Source organism: Chiloscyllium plagiosum, unplaced genomic scaffold (genome assembly GCF_037043375.1).
Source record: "Chiloscyllium plagiosum isolate Xiang-an unplaced genomic scaffold, Cpla_swu_hap1 HiC_scaffold_17, whole genome shotgun sequence".
NCBI lineage: Eukaryota > Metazoa > Chordata > Chondrichthyes > Orectolobiformes > Hemiscylliidae > Chiloscyllium > Chiloscyllium plagiosum.
Window position 1 is genome coordinate 4,596,814 of NW_028270155.1, and position 20,452 is coordinate 4,617,265.

The window sequence follows — 20,452 nt, forward strand, 5'->3', positions numbered from 1 at the left end:
AAGCCTCTGGGATCCTTTGTTGAGTAAACAAAGAAACTGTATAAAAAGACACCACTGTATGGTCAACCATTCTGAGCACCAGACCTGATGAGGGAGAGGGTGGAATGCTACCAGTGATGTGTCACTTCTATTGTTGCAGAGACTGGAGAAGCTGGATTTATTGTTGACAGCAGAAGTGATTTAATCAATGTTTACAAAATTATGAACGGTTTCACTGGAGTCAAAAAGGAGTAGCCTGATATGGTGTTTGCAACCAGAGGAGACAGATCTTGGTGCAGAGAAACCTGGGAGGAAATGAGAAATGTTTTTGATGGAGGTGTTGCTGCACTGCAGGGCCGTGGAAGCGGATTCAATAATCATTTGACGTGTTATTATTGAACTCTGTTATGGACCAGATCAGACCCCCTCAAATATTTTAAGATGGTAGAATAGACTCTAACTTTTTCTTATTTGAAAGGCAAATGTAAAGTGTCTCAGCTGCAATATGCCTGCTCAAAAGATTCGCAGTTAAACAAAACGCAATTTATTTAAACGCCGTACAGGTAGTTCTCGAATAACGTGCATTCCGGCAGCACCATTTGCTGTAACGTGCTGAGGAATTAAGGAACGGTATTTTCAAGAACACTAACCCCTGTTCCCAATAGCTCAATTCCAGTGGTGATCATTTTGTGCGCTTTGTCCTGCGCATGCACATGCACTGATGTCATCTGCAGACGGAGCAGCTTTCTGAGAAAGATACATTGGGCAGCTTCCTGTGATAGGCACACTACTCCTCGATTATCCCTTATTTTGCAAAGAATGGAGGGGAATAGCGAAAAGAAGCGTCCTGGTGATAAAATTGCAGGTGGTGAACACAAAGGAGAGGCTATAACACTGGAAGAGAAGCTTGATGTTATAAAGCATTTGGAGTCTGAGGAGAGAATGGTGGGTGGCACAGTGGTTAGCACTGCTGCCTCACAGCACCAGAAACCCAGGTTCAATTCCCGCCTCAGGCGACTGACTGTGTGGAGTTTGCACATTCTCCCCGTGTCTGCGTGGGTTTCCTCCGGGGGCTCCAGTTTCCCCCCACAGTCCAAAAATGTGCAGGTTAGGTGAATTGGCCATGCTAAATTGCCCGTAGTGTGGGGTAAAGGGATAAATGTAGGGGAATGGGTCTGGGTGGGTTGCACTTCGGCGGGTCAGTGTGGACTTGTTGAGTCGAAGGGCCTGTTTCCAATCTAATCTAATAAGTGAGCTATATCACATAACAGGAATGAGGGAGTCTACCTCATGCACCATGATAACCCTCTGTTCCTGCATTAACAATATTTTTTAAATGTATTGTGTTAAATTTACTTTTGTTTCATTGATAAATATGATTTATACCTTCATTCAGGCTGTGCTATACTTTGTGTTAGACTTTTGGGTGATTTTTGAGCGAGCATGAGTGATATTTGTTTTGCTGGTTGCCCCTAACCCCACTTTTCTCATCGGCCCATTATTTCTATGAAGTGATTTTCTATTAAGCGAGATTTCGTTAGAATGCAACAACGGTGTTATAGGAGAACTACCTGTAGTTAAGAGAGAACCAAAGGAAAAAGAATTTAAAATAACTTTAATTGGAAAACTTAACAGGATAGTAGATACAGTAACCATTACTAATTAACTGTTCCAATATAGTAACTTCCCATAAACACACCCCTTGTCAGAAAGGAAAATTTAGACACAGATTCTCATATGCAGTTCTCCTGTCTAGGTGACATCCTCAGTGCTTAGGAGCCTCCTGGGAAGTGCTTCTGTGATGTTTCCTCCGGTGGTTTGTCTCTGCCACTCCCGGTTGTCAGTTCCAGCTGTCAGCTGTAGTGGCCAGTATATTGGGTCCAGGTCGATGTGCTTATTGATTGAATCTGTGGATGAGTGATGAGTGGATGAGTGGAACTGACAACCGGAAGCGGCAGATACAAACCACTATAAATGCCGGAGGAAAGATCACAGAAGCGCTTCACAGGAGGCTCCCAAGCACTGAGGATGTCACCTAGACAGGGAACGAAACGTCTGCAACACAAATTCCCAGCTCGGCGAACAGAACCACAGCAACAAGCACCCGAGCTACAAACTTTGAGCAGTTCTCCAGTCCAGGAGGAAACGCCATCAAGAAGATTCAGAGAGACATTCACTGAAGCTTCCAAATTTTCTTGCGACTCCCCATATCTTTTGCTGTAAATGAAAAAAATCAAAACCCAGAAATCTAGATCTGAGAGTGCTGGCCACACCCACTCAGTCTGTTTTAAAACATCCAAGAGATCTTCAGTAGCCAGCTCAGCACCTCTGCCTTACAACCTCTCTTCCAAAAATAACCTCTTGGGGACGTGTGAGTACGTTGGCCCCCCCAATTCATTAAAAAAGGTAGATACTTGAAGGTTGAGTGGAAAAGAGTGGGAATAATTTGGTAGAGGCAGTACAGACGTGATGGGTGGAATGGCCTCCTGCTGTGCTGTATCATTCCATAATTAAAGGGAACTGTATTTAAAACTGTTGATGACTTTTCAGGAGGCTGAGTTGACATTTCCTGTTGGGATACAGCATTCCAATGGGAAGGGGCATGCCTGTAGCTGTGGACAAGCCCTGAGGCATGCAGCCAGGAGGTAAAGGGGTGTCACTGGACTTGGAGCACGTACCCAGTGTTGTGTTGTCCAATCCTGGCTTTCCCATGGGTAAGTTGGCTCAGACTGTTAGTTTTCCCCATTATGTGTGAGGGAGGGGGAGAGGGGGATTTGTAAGCGTAGCTGCAAACCTAGTTCCCAAAGTTGAAAAGGTGGGGGTGAGCTGCCTCCTGAAACCACTGCAGTCCATGTGCTGTGGATAGGTCAACAATACGCTTAGGGAGGGAATTCCAGTATTCTGACCCAAGTCAGGATGGTGAGTGGCTCGGAGAGGAACAGATGGTGGTGTTCCCAAGTTCTGGATGGAAGTCACTATGCGCTTGGAAGATGTTGGCTTTCCATGTGTGGGATTGTGAATGTGATTGATTTTTGCAAAGTTAAATTTCATGATCGTTTGTGAAACTGCAAGATGGGAAGTTGTCGATTATCCCTCTGCGTCTGTAGGAGGGACGTTGACCCCACACTGTGGCTGACCCTTTTGTAAAAGGAGCAGGAGGTAATCGCCTCTGAATGTTCTTGCTTCGAACCACGGCAGTAATTGTACAGTAGACCATGCCAGGCTCCACCTTGACCCCAGGGAAATGTGGCCTCTAGCTAACAACTCTTTGATTACGAGAAAGATTCTGACAGTGGTAAGGCGAAGGCTACACTGAGGTTTCTGTATGACTGGGGCTTGGAGCAGGAGCATGATGGTTTCCTCACCTGCACTGTACCACAACTGATTTCAGCTCTCACCTTTCAGAGTCCCTTATCATCTCTGCAGGGAACTCTCTGCTGGGAATGTTAGAGAGCAGTCACTGGTCACAGCACTGTGAGAAAAGTCTAACAAAGTCACAGTAAAAACCATTGGCTCCCTTCCACTCTGTTCCAGGCCAACATCAGGATTCTCAGTATAATTCCCTCCCCATTCCCTTTGCCATACAGACACCTGTACATGTGCTCGGAATGGTCTCCAAATCTGTCCCCATTCTTAGTTGCTTGGTGGATAATATCTGTTTTCTGAGGAAGAAAGTTGAGTCAGAATCTCACTTCAGAGATTGGGTGCAAGATCCAGCCCTGAGGGAGTGCCGCACTGTCGGAGGGTCAGCGCTGAGGGAGTGCCGCACTGTCGGAGGGTCAGCGCTGAGGGAGTGCCGCACTGTCGGAGGGTCAGCGCTGAGGGAGTGCCGCACTGTCGGAGGGTCAGCGCTGAGGGAGTGCCGCACTGTCGGAGGGTCAGCGCTGAGGGAGTGCCGCACTGTCGGAGGGTCAGCACTGTCGGAGGGTCAGCGCTGAGGGAGTGCCGCACTGTCGGAGGGTCAGCGCTGAGGGAGTGCCGCACTGTCGGAGGGTCAGCGCTGAGGGAGTGCCGCACTGTCGGAGGGTCAGCGCTGAGGGAGTTAATGAAGATTCTAACTGATAAATTAAAAGTCACAGTTTGCAGCACCTGCTGAGGGGGAAATGAAGTAGCTCTCCTCAGGCTTGTGATGCTTTTTGCTGCAGAACAGAAATAGCTCCTTCCCCTCCAGAGCTCTGATGGATCGTCCCCTGAATAGTCACATACACAAGCTGCTCACCTACCTGGGAGCCAATCATATTGATGTTGGCAGACAGGAGGCATTTAACAGATCAATCATTTCACAGAACAATCAGCTACCTGTAGCTGGCCAAGTTTCCATTTTTAAATAGCCTGCTATCTCCATCCCTGCCAGTACTCAGGCTTTACCGACTGCTTGTATCTGTGTGTATCTTTCCTGTGAATCATGAGCTATTTCTTAAATGTCTACTGCTGTTCCTCAACTGTCTTTCTTGCTAAACTCCTTCACCAGTCCACTCCAACCACCTTTGCCCTCATTTCTTTGTAATTGTTCTTATTTAAGTTTAGCACAGTCGTTTCCAACCCAGATTTCTCTCTCTCAAACTGAATGCTGAATTCTCCCACTTTGTGGTCACTGTTTCCCACAGGGTCCTTTTCTCTGAGATCATTGTTAAACCTGTCTCATTGCAGATCAGCAGATCCAAAATAGCCTGATCCCTGACTGGATCAATAACCAATTGTTCTACAAATCTGTCCTGAAGACAATGTAATTTCTTCATTGATTTTATAAACATTTGCAACTGTAATTTTCCTAAACTACATGAAATTAAAAGTTGTCCATGATTAATGTGATGCCTTTATTCTCAGTCCCACCATATAGCTACCATGAAAGCCCATTGATTACACCCATCAGCGTCATCCTGCCCTTGTTATTACCTCCACCCATCTAGATCAGAAGATATAGAATCTAAATGACTGTTCAGTTAGTTATTTTCAGTTTGAGATTGATACCTTTCAGTTGTATGTGGGTATAAAAGCAGTATAGGTGATCAGCCATAGAACATAGAACATTATAGCGCAGTACAGGCCCTTCGGCCCTCGATGTTGCACCGACCTGTCATACCAATCTGAAGCCCATCTAACCTACACTATTCCAAGTACGTCCATATGCTTGTCCAATGACGACTTAAATGCACTTAAACTTGGCAAATCTACTACTGTTGCAGGCAAAGCATTCCATACCCTTACTACTCTCTGAGTAAAGAAACTACCTCTGACATCTGTCCTATATCTATCACCCCTCAATTTAAAGCTATGCCCCTTTGTGCTCACCATCCCCATACTTGGAAAAAGGCTCTCTCTGTCTACCCTATCTAACCCTCTGATTATCTTGTATGTCTCTATTAAGCCACCTCTCAGCCTTCTCTTTAATGAGAACAGCCTCAAGTCCCACAGCCTTTCCTCGTAAGACCTCCCCTCCATACCAGGTAACATCCTAGTAAATCTCCTCTGCATCCTTTCCAAAGCTTTCACATCCTTCTTATAATGCGGTGACCAGAACTGTACACAATACTCCAAGTGTGGCCGCACCAGAGTTTTGTACAGCTGTAGCATAACCTCATGATCCTGGAACTCGATCCCTCTATTAATAAAAGCTAAAACACTGTATGCCTTCTTAACAACCCTGTCAACCTGGGTGGCAACTTTCAAGGATCTGTGTACCTGGACACCGAGATCTCTCTGCTCATCTACACTACCAAGAATCTTACCATTAGCCCAGTACTTTGCATTCCAGTTACTCCGACCAAAGTGAATCACCTCACACTTGTTCACATTAAACTCCATTTGCCACCTCTCAGCCCAGCTCTACAGCTTATCTATGTCTCTCTGTAACCTACAACATCCTTCGTCACTGTCCACAACTCCACCGACCTTAGTGTCATCTGCAAATTTACTCATCCACCCTTCTATGTCCTCATCCAGGTCGTTTATAAAAATGACGAACAGCAGTGGACCCATCACTGACCCTTGCGGTACGCCGCTAGTAACTGAACTCCAGGATGAACATTTCCCATCAACCACCACCCTCTGTCTTTTTTCAGCAAGTCAATTACTGATCCAAACTGCTATATCTCCCACAATCCCATTCCTCCACATTTTGCACAATAGCCTACTGTGGGGAACCTTATCGAACGCCTTGCTGAAATTCACATATACCACATCAACCGGTTTACTCTCATCCACCTGTTTGGTCACCTTCTCAAAGAACTCAAGGTTTGTGAGGCACAACCTACCCTTCACAAAACCGTGCTGACTATCCCTAATTAAATTATTATTTTCTAGATGATTATAAATCCTATCTCTTATAACCTTTTCCAACACTTTACCAACAACTGAAGTGAGACTCACTGGTCTATAATTACCAGGATTGTCTCCACTCCCCTTCTTGAACAGGGGAACCACATTTGCTATCCTCCAGTCCTCAGGCACTATTCCTGTAGAAAATGACGATTTGAAGATCAATGCCAAAGGCTCGGCAATCTCCTCCCTAACTTCCCAGAGGTTCCCAGGATAAATCCCATCCGGCCCAGGGGACTTGTCTTTTTTCACACTCTGCAGGATTTCTAATACTTCCTCCTTGTGAACCTCAATCCCACCCCTAGTCTAGTAGCCTGTATCTCAGTATTCTCCTCAACAACATTGTCATTTTCTAGAGTGAATACTGCTGAAAATTATTCATTTAGTGCTTCCCCTATCTCCTCTGACTCCACACACAACTTCCCACTACTATCCCTGATTAGCCCTAATGTTACTCTCGTCATTCTTTTATTTCTTAAATACCTATAGAAAGCCTTCGGGTTTACCCTGATCCTATCCGCCAACAACTTCTCATGTCTCCTCCTGGTTCTTCTGAGCTCTCTCTTTAGCTCTTTCCCGGCTACCTTGTAACCCTCAAGCGCCCTAACTGAGCCTTCACATCTCATCCTAACAAACCTTCTTCTTCCACCTGACCAGAGATTCCACTTTGTAAACCACGACTCCCGCGCTGTACAGCTTCCTCCCTGCCTGACAGGTACATACTTATCTAGGACACACAGGAGCTTTTCCTTGAATAAGCTCCACATTTCTAATGTGCCTATCCCCTGCAGTTTCCTTCTCCATCCTATGCTTCCTAAATCTTGCCTAATCGCATCGTAATTGCCTTTCCCCCAGCTGTAACTCTTGCCCAGTGGTATACATCTATCCCTTTCTATCACTAAAGTAAACATAACAGAATTGTGATCGCTATCACCAAAGTGCTCACCTACTTCCAAGTCTAACACCTAACCGGGCTCATTACCTAGGACCAAATCTAATGTGGCTTCGCCCCTTGTAGGCCTGTCCACATACTATGTCAGGAAGCCCTCCTGCACACACTGGACAAAAACTGACCCATCTATAGTTCTCGTACTATAATGTTCCCAGTCAATAGTTGGAAAGTTGAAGTCCCCCTGTCTCTCTCACTCCTGTCGAGAATCATCTTTGCTATCCTTTCCTCTACATCTCTGGAACTATTCGGAGGCCTATAGAAAACTCCCAACAGGGTGACCTCTCCTTTCCTGTTTCTAACCTCAGCCCATACTACCTCAGTTAACGAGTCCCCAAACATTCTTTCTGCAACTGTAATACTGTCCTTGACCAACAATGCCACACCTCCCCCTCTTTTACCATCTTCTCTGTTCTTATTGAAACATCTAAATCCAGGAACCTGCTCTAACCCTGTCTCCGAAATGGCCACAACATCCAAGTCCCAGGTACCAACCCATGCTGCCAGTTCACCCACCTTATTCCGGATGCTCCTGGAGTTGAAGTAGACACACTTCAAACCAACCTCTTGCTTGCCGGTGCCATCTTGCATCCCTGAAACTTGATTTTGGACCTCCCTACTCTCAACCTTTTCTAAACTCGAGCTACAATTTTAGTTCCCATCCCCCTGCTGGATTAGTTTAAACCCACCCCAATAGCCTTAGCGAATTTCCCCCCAGGATATTGGTACCCCCTCTGGTTCAGATGATGACCATTCTGCTTGTAGAGGTCCCACCTACCCCAGAAAGAGCCCCAATTATCCAAGAATCCAAAACCCTCCCTCCTGCACTATCCCTGTAGCCAGGTGTTCAACTCCTCTCCCTCTCTATTCCTCACCTCACTAGCACGTGGCACGGGCAACAAACCAGAGACAACAACTCTAAGCTTCCATCCTCGCTCTCTGAATTTCTGCTTTAAATCCCCATCTCTCTTCCTACCTATGTCGTTGGTGCCTATGTGGACCACGACTTAAGGCTGCTCCCCCTCCCCCTTAAGGATCCCAAAAACATGATCAGAGACATCACGAACCCTGGTACCTGGGAGGCAACACACCAACCGTGAGTCTCTCTCGTCCCCACAGAACCTCCTATCTGTCCCCCTAACTATCGAGTCCCCAATGACTACTGCTCTGCTCCTCTTTCCCCTTCCCTTCTGAGCAGCAGGTGCCCCACTGCTTTCCCCCAGTAAGTCATCCCCCCCCCCCCCCTCCCCCAACAGTATCCAAAACGGTATACTTATTGTTGAGGGGAATGGCCACGGGTGATCCCTGCACTGCCTGCCCGTTCCCTTTCCGTCCCCTGACTGTAACTCATTTGCCTTTTTCTTGTACCTGAGGAGTGACTTCCTCTCTGTAACTCCTCTCAATAACCCCCTCTGCCTTCCGAATGATCCGAAGTTCATCCAGCTCCAGCTCTAGTTTCCTAACGCGGTTTTTGAGGTGCTGGAATTGGGTGCACTTCCTGCAGATGTAGTCAGCAGGGACACTAGTGGTGACCCTTACTTCCCACATTCTGCAGGAGAAACATTCCACTGCCCTCACCTCCATTCCCACTATTCTAAATTCCCAAAGAGACTGATGGAAAAAATAAGGAATGAAACAAAACTTGCTACCTTACCAATCTGGCGCACAGGTCCTTTTTGTTTTGGTTAGAGGAGGAGGATGGGTGGGAGACACTACCCGAGTAGTGTTTTGGGTAACGCAACCACACAGATATATGACTTCCCAGAAGTCCTTCGCTCCTCTCTCGCACCTCTCAGCAAATGCAGGCCCGACTCCTGAGGTAAGTCCCTTTAAATGTGGGAAAATTCACCCTTCCCGGCAGCCCTCACTTCACCACTCCTCTCCTCGCCGCTCTGGCAAAATCATGAGTTAATTGAAATCAGGAACAGGCTTGAGGGGCTGAATATCCTACTCTTGTTATGATCGCAGAGACCTGTTTACCTAGACTGGCCGGGTATGCCCCTCAAGCCTATAACCATACAGCGATCTAACCAAGTCTTGCAGCATTTCTATTGGGAGTGATTTGTGGTTGTGAAATGTAAACAGCTCCTTGATTGAAGAAGTCAGATGAATTCTTGCTGAAGTGGAGACAGTGTGTGTTTATGGTTTTGTTTTCTTCCACAGGGATGTGTGTGAAATGCAGGAAAGGAGTCTATGGAGCCAGCCAGGCCTGTCAAGCCATGGGCAACCTCTACCACACAAACTGTTTCATCTGCTGTTCCTGTGGTGAGTACGCTGCCTTCTCACGGTCCCCGTTCATTGCTCTGAGCCGGTGGGACCCACTCTCTCTCTCTTCCGTTGCTCCCTTCTACAAAACACTGGGGAGATTCCATCTGGAGGACAGTGTGCAGTCGCAGGCAGATCCACCAGGACCTTCTGAGGAGTTCAGGTATTAGATTGAGAGATTACGGTTGGCTCAGTGGTTAGCACTGCTGCCTCACAGCACCAGAGACCCGGGTTCAATTCCAACCTCGGGCGTAAGTGTGGAGTCTGCACATTCTCCCTTGTGTCTGTGTGGGGTTTCTTCCGGCTGCTCCAGTTGCCTCTCTCAATCACAAAGATGTGCAAGTTTAGGTGGATTGGCCATGGGAAATGATTAGATTAGATTATTTACAGTGTGGAAACAGGCCCTTCGGCCCAACAAGTCCACACCGACCCGCCGAAGCGAAACCCACCCATACCCCTACATTTACCCCTTACTTAACACTACGGGCAATTTAGTATGGCCAATTCACCTGACCCTGCACATCTTTGGACTGTGGGAGGAAACCGGAGCACCCGGAGGAAACCCACGCAGACACGGGGAGAACGTGCAAACTCCACACAGTCAGTCGCCTGAGGCGGGAATTGAACCCGGGTCTCTGGCGCTGTGGCGCTGTGAGGCTGCAGTGCTAACCACTGTGCCACCGTGCCGCCCATAATTGCCCATTGTGTCTTGGGATGTGCAGGCTAGGTGGATTAGTCATGGGAAATGCAGGGTTACAGGGATAGGGTATGGGGGTGATTCTGAGTGGGATACGCTTTGGAGGGTCAGTATGGACTCAATGGGCTGAATGGCTTGCTTCGACACTATAGAGATTCTGATTCTATACTTAAGCCATGGAACATACAAGTCAAAGGGGAGGTTTGACTGCAGTTTTTAGAATTTCAAAAGAGTTGATAAAGAGAAGTGTTTGTGTCTGTGGGTTGCTGGGAGTTGGAGCAGTCTCAGGTTGGTGAAAGTGAGAGTCTGGCTATTCAGAAAACTCTGGCTTCAAGGATCTGAGTATTCAGCAGCAAAGGTGTCCTGGCTAAGCCTGGCAGCTGCAAACCTGATGCCTGTAAACATAGAATTCCCAGCATAGAACCTATCCTTCAATTCCTATCCACCTCCAAAGTTAAAAATCACACACATCCACCTCCACGACATCCCAACTATTCACAACAAACTCTCCCTATTCACAGCAAACTCTCCCTGTGGGAGCAGGCTCCTTGCTGGATTTATTGACAACCGCTGCCCTCTGCTGGAATGTATGGGGTCAGGACAAGCAGAGGCTAAGCATCAATTCCTCACACAGTGCAATATCTCAAACACTGCAGGCTGTCCTGTGGAAGGGCTGTTTAGTGGATGTTGCCAGACGCTATGGGAAGGAATAAAAACAGATAGCCAGACAGGTTGGATGGATCAGCTGATCATTTTCTTGTAACATGATTCTCAGCTGATCAATCTTATGGTATCACAGTAAATTGTCCCACTTTGTATAACGCTGATCTTTTTCTGACAGGGAGACGGTTACGAGGGAAAGCTTTCTATAATGTGAATGGCAAGGTGTATTGTGAGGAAGACTTTTTGGTGAGTTTATTATCTACACTGACCTCAGTGACTGTGAAAACTGCAGTTCCAGGATCCTGAGGGATCAATCCAGTCCAGTGATCCCCGATTCTGATCTGGGGCCTGTGTTGGAGAGAATTCCTCTATGTTTAGCTCTTGGGTGACCCTCTGGGTATCAAACTCTGAGAATGAACTCTCTATACCCTATTCAGCATTACTCTCCCCTGACCCTGCATGGGTTTGGTTGTTTTGTCATCTTTTGTGTTTTTCCCTCCATCTACCTGGCTGCCTTGCTGCCCTCCTTTCAGGCATTCCTTAAAACCTACATCTGAGCAGCCTAATGGTCCCTTCCTCTTACATGACTCAATGGATAATGCCCTGATTGAAGGGCTTTTGTCCGAAACATCGATTTTCCTGCTCCTCGGCCGCTGTCTGATCTGCTGTGCTTTTCCAGCACCACTTCCAGCATTTGCAGTCCTCACTTTTGCCTCAATGGATAATGCTCCTGGCACATGTTTTGTCAACCTGTCAGCTTTAACGTGTTCAGCATCATAAAGCAGTGAATGTTTATTGATTCTAGTTAAATGTCCTTTCATAATAATTAACGGAATATGCCTGAAGACATCAGCATGAAACACAGAACCCGTTCCTCTCCCTCTCTGGGCCCTGTTTGTAGGAGATCAGTCCATACATATCAATAATCAAAATCTCACTGAGTGAGACTGGCCCTCACTATCACTGGCATTTGATTTCTGGATGAAATCCCAAGCCTGTGATTCTGATGTTTGTTTCAGTGATCTCAGCAAATCCTAATCAGTAACTGTCAGGTCATTGGATCTCCTGCATCAAGTTTTCTTTTGAAAGGGGTTTGCCCCATTTGGTTGAGAGGTTCACATTCTAATCACTAAGTAAATATCTCCTCATTACCTTGTTGGATTTCTTCATTACTGTCTAGTCTTTATGGTCCTGACTTCTAGATTCTTCCACAAGTTGAAACCCTCTCCAACCCACTCAAATTCTTAAATACTTTCAATCAGTGCAAAGGAAAAGGCCCAAACTGTTTAATTTTCCCCAATAACTACAATCTCTCGGGTCTAATACCATCACTTTAAATGATTTTTTTTCCTAAGCTTTTATATCCTTTTCAAACTATAGACAAACAATGTTCTACTAAATCTTTAGAAAATGCTATTTAAGATTAAGTTGGAGTTTTGTGAGCAGTGCTGGAAAACTACACTGTAGGTATAAGGTGCAGGCCTTGGAGAAGGTGCAGTGGAGATTTACTGCAATGGTGCAGGGCTCAGGCACTGCAGGAGCTACAGTGGTTAGGAATGCTGCAGCAAATTACTCCCCTCCTGACTCCGCAAAGCCTGTCCACCATCTACAAGGCACAAGTCGGGAATGTAATGAATGGATGCAGCTACATCTACAGGACGCACTGAGGTTCACTAAGACTCCTTTGACAGGAACTTCCAGACCAACGCTCACTTCCATCCTGAAGGACAGGGCAGCAGATACATGGGAACACCACCCCCTGTAAGTTTCCCCTCCGATCCACTCACCATCCTGACTTGGACATATATCGTAGTTCCTTCAGTGTCTCTGGATCAAAATCCTAGAATTCCCTCCCTAAGGGCATTGTGTGGGTCGCCCCATAGCACGTGGATTGCAGCGGTTCAAGAAGGCAGCTCACCCCCAACTTCTCAAGGGGCAACTAGGGACGGGCAATAAATGCTGGGCCCAGGCAGTGACACCCATATCCCACAAGTGAATACAAAAAATGTTTTTGTGCACACCTTACACCTTCCTCATTGAGAAAGCATTACATAGACTGTCAATCCTTGCTGCTTTCCCCATGACAACTATCTGACCAATCACAGACTACCTGCTGGTCTGAGGTTAACCAGCTAGTTCCGATTGGTAGTTAACTGTTCCTGCTGCATGGTCACTGATTAAATTCAGGAGTGCTATAAATATACCTTGGAGAATGTGGGGGTTAGAGGAGAGGATCCGGTAAGTCCGTAAGGAATAGGAACAGGAGTAGGCCCTGTAACCTGCTCCACTATTCAATAGGGTTATGGCTGATCCAGCATTCCTTAAGCTCACATTCCTGCCCTTTCCCCATGATTCCCAATTAATCAAGAATCTATCTCCACCTTAAGCATACACATGGACACTGCACCCACAGCTCTCTGTGGCGGGGAGTTCTAAAGACACTCAACCCTCCTGAGAGAAGCAATCCCTCCTCATTCTGAAATTGGTTCCACTTTATCCTGGGGAACATGAGGATGATGTTGAGTGTATGTTGCTGGAAAAGCACAGGAAGTCAGGCAGCATCCAAGGAACAGGAAAATCGACGTTTTGGGCAGGAGCCCTTCATCAGGAAGGACTGTCTGACCTGCTGTGCTTTTCCAGCAACACACTCTCAACTCTGATCTTCAGCATCTGCAGACCTCCCTGTCTCCAACATACAGATTTGTTTGAGGTTAGTATTGGGTGGATTGTGAAGTCAGCTGATTGGTTGGTAATGGTCGTGCCTTTGTATTTATACATCAATGGTGCTGTAGAGAATCTTTATGGTGAATCTTTGTGTTTTTCCAGTATTCGGGCTTCCAGCAGACAGCAGACAAGTGTTTCATGTGTGGACATCTGATCATGGAGATGGTGAGTAACCTGCTTTATGTATAAAGTAGTCAGCATGTGTAATTGCTTTACAGTGACTGTGCTCAGCATTGATTGGATCAGATCAGATTGGATTAGCTTTAAGTGTCTGTAACTGAATGCTATTTAACAGCATTCTCAACAGGACCAATGAGCTAAAGGCACGGTTAGAGATCCAAGGGGCTGATCTCATTCATGTTAGAGAAATGTGACAGGATGATGAACAGGGCTCAGAAATGAATAATCGAGAATATTGAATGTTTTGGAAGGACAGACGAGGAAAAGCTGGTGGAGTTGCGCTGATAAGGAATGGGACCAGTAGATGAGTAAGAGAGAATGTTCTTCCAATCTGACAGTGTGGACTCTGCTTGAGTGCAGCGAAGAAACAGCAGGGGGCAGCAGCAGACATTGGTTGGATTTATTGACAACCGGGTGGTAATGGTTGTCCGTGGGACAGTGAATTAATCAGGAAATGAGAGAAACTTGTAGCAGGGGTAATACAGTTATTATGAGGGAGTTCAGTCTGCAAATAGACAGGCTAAATACTGAGCACTGAAGCTATGCAGGACGTTTTTCTGTAGTCTGTTAGGGATGGTTAGCTAGAGCAGTACAGAAACATAGAAAATGCAAGCCAAGCCAACCAGGGGGCATGCTGTTTTAGATTTATCATCGTGCAATGAAAGGAGTTTATTAACAATCTTGTAAAATAATTTTTTTGGATTGAGCGTCCACAATGTGGTAGAATTTTGGATGTAAGTTTGCTCGCTGAGCTGGAAGGTTCATTTTCAGACATTTTGTCACCCTACTCAGTAACATCTTCAGTGAGCCTCCGGACGAAGCACTGCTGATGTTTCCTGCTTTCTATTTATATGTTTGGGTTTCCTAGGGTTGGTGATGCCTTTCCTGTGGTGACATTGTTTCCTGTTCTTTTTCTCAGGGGGTGGTAAATGTGTTTATTGATAGAGTTCCAGTTGGAATGCCATGCTTCGAGGAATTGTCGTGTGTGTCTCTGTTTGGCTTGTCCTGGGATGGATGTGTTGTCCCAGTCAAAGTGGTGTCCTTCCTCAGCTGTATGTAAGGATCTCATTTACCACCCTCCGAGACAAAGAACAGGAAATGACACCACCATAGGAAATGACGTTAGCATAAGAAATGACATCACCAACCCAAGGAAACCCAAACATATAAATAGAAAGCAGGAAATACCAGCAGTGCTTCGTTCGGAGGCTCACTGAAGATGTTACTGAGTATAGTGACAAAACGTCGAAAATGAACCTTCCAGTTCAGCGAGCAAATCTACATCCAGAACCTCAACATGAGTTACAAATCTTCTCAAAATTTGTTGTAGATTTTTGTTTGAAAGCGAAGTGGTTTATTCTGAAACAGTGGAACAGGTACAATGAATGTACATAGTGAGCAGCCTTTTTTAAAGAACTATTGCAAATGTTACAACAATTTGGGTGTATGGGTGGGGGGTCATTTGGAGAGGTGTGGGCTAGTTGCTGGCAAATGGAACTAGATTAATTTAGGATATCTGCTCAGTATGTACGAGTTGGACCAAAGGGTCTGTTTCCGTGCTGTACATCTCTGACTATACATTCCTGCAAGATGTCAAAACTCAATAAAGGACAACCATGGTGAACAATGGAGGTTCAGGATTGTGTAACATTAAAAGTGTATAAAGTTGACAGGAATAGCAGCAATCCTGAGGATTGGGAAATTGTTTTAGTTTACAATAAAAGAGCATCAAGAAACTGATAAGGAACGGGAGAAAATGAATGCAATCTAGCAAAAAGCATAAAAATGGACTGCAAATACTTCTAAAAAGGAAATGTTTAGCTAAAATGGGATGTGGGTCCATTGGAACTATTGTGAAGAGAATTTATAATGAAGCAAAGAGAAATGGCAAAGAAGTGAAATAATTACTTGGTGTCTGTTTCACTGAGGAAGCTAGCAGAAATCCCCCAGCTTCTAGATCCATGTGGCTCAGCAGAATGAGGTGGTGAAGGAAATGAGCATCAGGAGGATGTTTGTACTAAAGAAATTAACAAGGCTGCAAGTTGATTTAAAAAAAAACTCGAGGATTTAATATTTTACATGTCAGCGATTACCCTTTAAAATTTCAGAGATTCTGGCATGATTCCTGTGGATTAGAATGTCACTCCACTGTTTAAAAGACAAGTGAGAGAGAAAACTGAGAAACTACAGACCTGTTACCTTCCATCATGGGAGGGAAAATGCTAGAATTTATTGTGAAGGATAGAATAATTAGACACATAAGTAGATAGAGACGTAAATAGAGAGTAGGAGGAGACCGGTTTTGTTGGAGTTGTCCTTTGGTGACACTCGTCAATAAAATGTAGTGGATTAATTCCAACTCTGCTTATCGAATGGTGGCGTTTCATTCATCAGGTTTGAAGTGATTCTGTAGTTAGACTCTCTCTCGAGGACATTGCCCTGACAGATAAAGTAACACAGCATTGTCTGAGTGCTGATGGGACTAAAATGGTTCAAATACATGGATAGTTTGCACATTCCCTTCTGTCTTCCCTTTGAGTGGAAATCTCTTCTAAAAGGTTGTCATTTGGAGCTTATGAGACTGAGAGAGTCTGGTTTTTATAAAAGTGCGTGTCTCGAGAGGTTAGGAGCTGGATGCGGGTCAGCCATGAGTGGATAGAGTGGGGAAGAGCCCCCGACAGGTGGTGGGGGAGAGAGGATGAATTGTACTGGGAGAGTTGTACTGTGCAGGAGTCTGTGCCTGAGAGAATCTCTCTGACCTTCGGTGTTGCTGTCCAGATTTTACAGGCCCTTGGGAAATCCTACCACCCGGGCTGTTTCCGCTGTGTGGTCTGTAATGAGTGCCTGGATGGTGTTCCCTTCACTGTCGATGTGGACAACAACATTTACTGTGTCAAAGATTATCACACGTGAGTGATCAACTCGTTCTGTCTCTCCCCTTGGCTTCCAGAGCTGATTAAATTCCTGTCCCTCCATTACTGACCCTGCGGCCTGGGGAAACTTGATTGGACAGCCTCAGGGGAACCATTCAGGATTGTGAACCTATTTATCACAATCCACTGATTATTCACGCAAGAACAGACTCAGTTTCTCCAGCAATGTTTATAATCCAGCTGTTTAACCTCCATAAGGCTTGTTCCCTTTGTCTACAGCTGGTAATGTGCTGAGCAAAGGTCCCCATTCCCTGGCCCAGAGGTCAGCTTTGAAAAACAGCACAGACTGCTGGTGTGTGGCTCAAACTCTGTTTCACTTTGACTGCGTTTGTAGGAAGGACCAGTACAATGACTAGCTGCTTCTCCTCTTCAAACATCAACCTTATCTATGTGAGGCAGGGCCTTAGTTCAGCACTTTATAGAATAGACAGTGAGGCGCTCCGTCGGCACTGACCCTCCGACAGTGCGGCACTCCCTCAGCACTGACCCTCCGACAGTGCGGCACTCCCTCAGCACTGACCCTCCGACAGTGCGGCACTCCCTCAGCACTGCACTGTTATGTCATTCTGAGACAGTGGGCTTTTGTTCCTGTAAATATTATTTTATCTGTAAAGGAAATGGGAAGTGGATAACTCCAAGTGGTTCTAAGTTGACACAAATCCCTTGATCAGATTCTGTCCTGTTCTCTCCTGGGATGTTATTTTGTATATGACCAGTCTTCCTGACACCTTAATTAGACTTCCGTCTGTAATTCATTGTGCAGTATTTCACTGTATAATTTGGTTCATTATTTTTCCTGTGTATTTGTGTCTAATTTGTGACCAATCTTTTTTTCTGGTTCAGGGTTTTCGCACCTAAGTGTGCGTCCTGTGGCCACCCAATTCTGCCAGCCAAGGTACTGCTCAACCCGTTCTCCCTCCCTCCCTACCCCCCTCTGTGTGTCTCTGTTGTCCTCCTATTTCTTCACTGCGTCTATCTGTCTGTCTCTCTCTCTCCCTTACCATCCCTTACTCAATGTCTTTCCCTCCCACTACATTCCATTTTTTAATTCAGTAACTGTCTCTTTTCCCCTTCCTCCCTCATTTTCATCTCTTGTTTATGTTTGTCTGTCTGTCTCCCCCTCCCCCTCCCCTCCCTGTTGTTTGTGCGCGTGCAGATATGTCTATCTCTCCCTCTGTCACTCCCCCCTCTGTCTGTTGAGCCCTCCTTTGCACCCTATATTTTATAGTCATTGTGTTAAAGTTTTGAAGGAAAGTGAGTGGGGGGGTTGCTGGTGGGGAATGGTGCTGTACTGTGGTGGGGGGTGACAATGGCAGGATTTTCCTGACTTTGACTCTCACTGCATTTCAGGGTTCAGAGGAGACGATCCGCGTAGTGTCGATGGATAAAGATTATCACGTGGAATGCTATCACTGTGAGGTAAGCCCCTGAGCTGGGCTGGGTGCATTGGGACAACAACAGCCTTGGCCATTGGCTGGCCAGCCTCAATTGGCCACTCGGCAACAGGTCAATAGAACAGCCAATAGGAGGAGGGGGCAGTGGTTGCTGGGTGGAGGTGGTTGGGATGTTTTATTTGTGCTGACCTATGACCCTTGGTTAATTGCTTTGTTGTTATCCTCAGGACTGTCACCTGCAGCTCAATGATGAAGAGGGCCGTCGCTGTTACCCTCTGGAGGGGCATCTGTTGTGTCACAGCTGTCACATCCGACGCATCAACATTCCCCTGGCACCACATCCCCCCCCAAGTTACCAGCTTCACGTCACTGAGCTGTGACCACCAGAACCAGGACATTCATGACCAGAGTGGGTAGAGAAATGGGGGGTGTCTCTGCTCCTGTCCCCCAGGGACCTCAATCCAAGGAGGTTTCCTTCGGACGGGGAGGCAAGTGACCACCGTTACCGTTGGAAACCAATCTGCCGTCTGAATCCTTGGTGACCATGACAACCGGGGCTGTTTGTGGGAAAGTGAGGGAGGGGGTTGGAGGCAATAGCCTGACCGACGAGAACTCTGTGACAAAACCTCAGCAAGCTAGGCCCTACCCTCCTGAGGTGCTATGACTGCAGACAGACAGACTGGACTTTACTCTGGGTAGGCCAGAGAGACAATTCCCATCTCGCACCATCTCCCACGCAACCGTGTACCTGACTTTCCAAAATGGCAGCTACACCTCGTATATGCCCAACACTAACCTGATTGGTTTGTTGATGGTCAGATGATGCTGACTCAGGATGTCCACTCTTTGAGTGACCAAAGCTCGGTTGTTCCTCAGCAGGGAAAGGGCCTCACTGAGATACACTTCAGCACACAGGGTCATTCCTTGTCATCCTCATGGTTTTAGACTGAGCAGCCCTCTTTTGTGTTGCTAATAGCAACTGTTGAGACATCTCCATGGCCCCAGCTTACTGGGTCATTCAGCACTTACTGACACACCTTCCACTTGCTATCATTAACCTCTTCTGTACCAGTGCGCACACACACCAGTACATTGACTATGCAAAGTAATGCAACCATTTTATATAAAACTCCTGATTGATTGCAGTGTATAGCAGACCCGACTTTGTAATTTTTTTTAGTTTTTTAAGAAAAGTGTATGTTCTATTCCAGTTGGATAAGACAGTGCATTTGTTTTGTACTGATTATTCCGCAGACAAGGCGCCTTCCCCACAACACCTGTGTACAGTTTCAGATATTTCTGGAATGGTTTGTGCTGTTGGTATTTGCTCAGGTTCATGAGCATCATTTGGACATTGACTGTACAGGCTTGTCCCCTGCTTCACAATGGCAGCCAGACCCCACCCTTCCTAAAGGTAAGCAGGAAGGCCCCTCTGAACGTGTGTCTTTGGTTATTGCTGGTTGTTGGATTTGGGAACTCAGCTCACTGGTTGGTTTGGCAGGCTGGGCTTGAATGATGATGGTTCCTCTTTGACTCAAAGTTCTTGAACAATGGCACTTTTGTGTCCACTTCGCTGCCTTCACCTTCCCTCTGTAGCCTCTCTGCTCCACCTTATTTATTTTTCCCCATGGTCCTGTCAATTCCCTAGGCTTCTGCACTTGGCTGCCCTTCTGCTTCCAAGAGTGAGGCCTCTCTGCTTTCCCTGACTGGCCTCCCCCACAGCCAGACCTTTGGGCCTCCTCCAGTTGGCTTTTGCCACCCCTTCATGAACAGACCTGGTGCTCCCTTTCCATTTCCCTCTAACCAGACTACTAACACTATCGGATTAAAGTGTCGCTTTGTCAAGCTTGACTTGTCAGGAAGCATATGGGGCATCAAAGTCTGGACGGAATGTTCTAGCATTGGCCATGTCCCCTGAATGGTTGACCCTGATTGGTCAGCTGATGTAGTTGACTTGGGAGTGGGGAGTTGGGGTGACCCTTGCTGGGATCCCATGTAAAAGGTGTGAGAGCTGGGCTCTGCATCTTCCTGCAGCATCGAGAGGGCGATGTCGGAGGGTGGAATCGGTTAAGGTCATTGATCAGAAAGGAAGTGAAACCAGAAAGTTGCTCCCCCCCCCCAACCCCAAAAGCTTTCACATTCTGTCCTGTTATCTCCCCAAATCCTCTGTGGGGTGGAAAAATTCCGTCTTTGATTTTGTTGAGGCAAAGAAAAGACGTGTAGATTTATTTATCTTAAAAAAAAGCCACATAATATCAACCCTAAATTATTAAACATGTAAATGTCAAAGGTCATTTAACCTTGGATATAATCTGCCTTTTTTTTCAAATAAAACAAGTTTTGTAGTTAA

The 20,452-nt window shown here is 46.2% G+C and overlaps 1 protein-coding gene across 1 annotated transcript in view; it reads left to right on the forward strand.

Annotated features, from left to right (window-relative positions):
* The window catches only part of wtip (WT1 interacting protein), a 34,263-nt gene extending 13,811 nt beyond the window's left edge, over positions 1 to 20,452 (forward strand). The window contains exons 2-8 of the mRNA XM_043706518.2: positions 9,410 to 9,511; positions 11,050 to 11,117; positions 13,698 to 13,760; positions 16,554 to 16,684; positions 17,552 to 17,603; positions 18,059 to 18,127; positions 18,330 to 20,452. Coding sequence (XP_043562453.2) covers positions 9,410 to 9,511; positions 11,050 to 11,117; positions 13,698 to 13,760; positions 16,554 to 16,684; positions 17,552 to 17,603; positions 18,059 to 18,127; positions 18,330 to 18,482 — 638 coding nt within the window. The 3' untranslated portion in view covers positions 18,483 to 20,452. The remainder of the gene's footprint in view (positions 1 to 9,409; positions 9,512 to 11,049; positions 11,118 to 13,697; positions 13,761 to 16,553; positions 16,685 to 17,551; positions 17,604 to 18,058; positions 18,128 to 18,329) is intronic.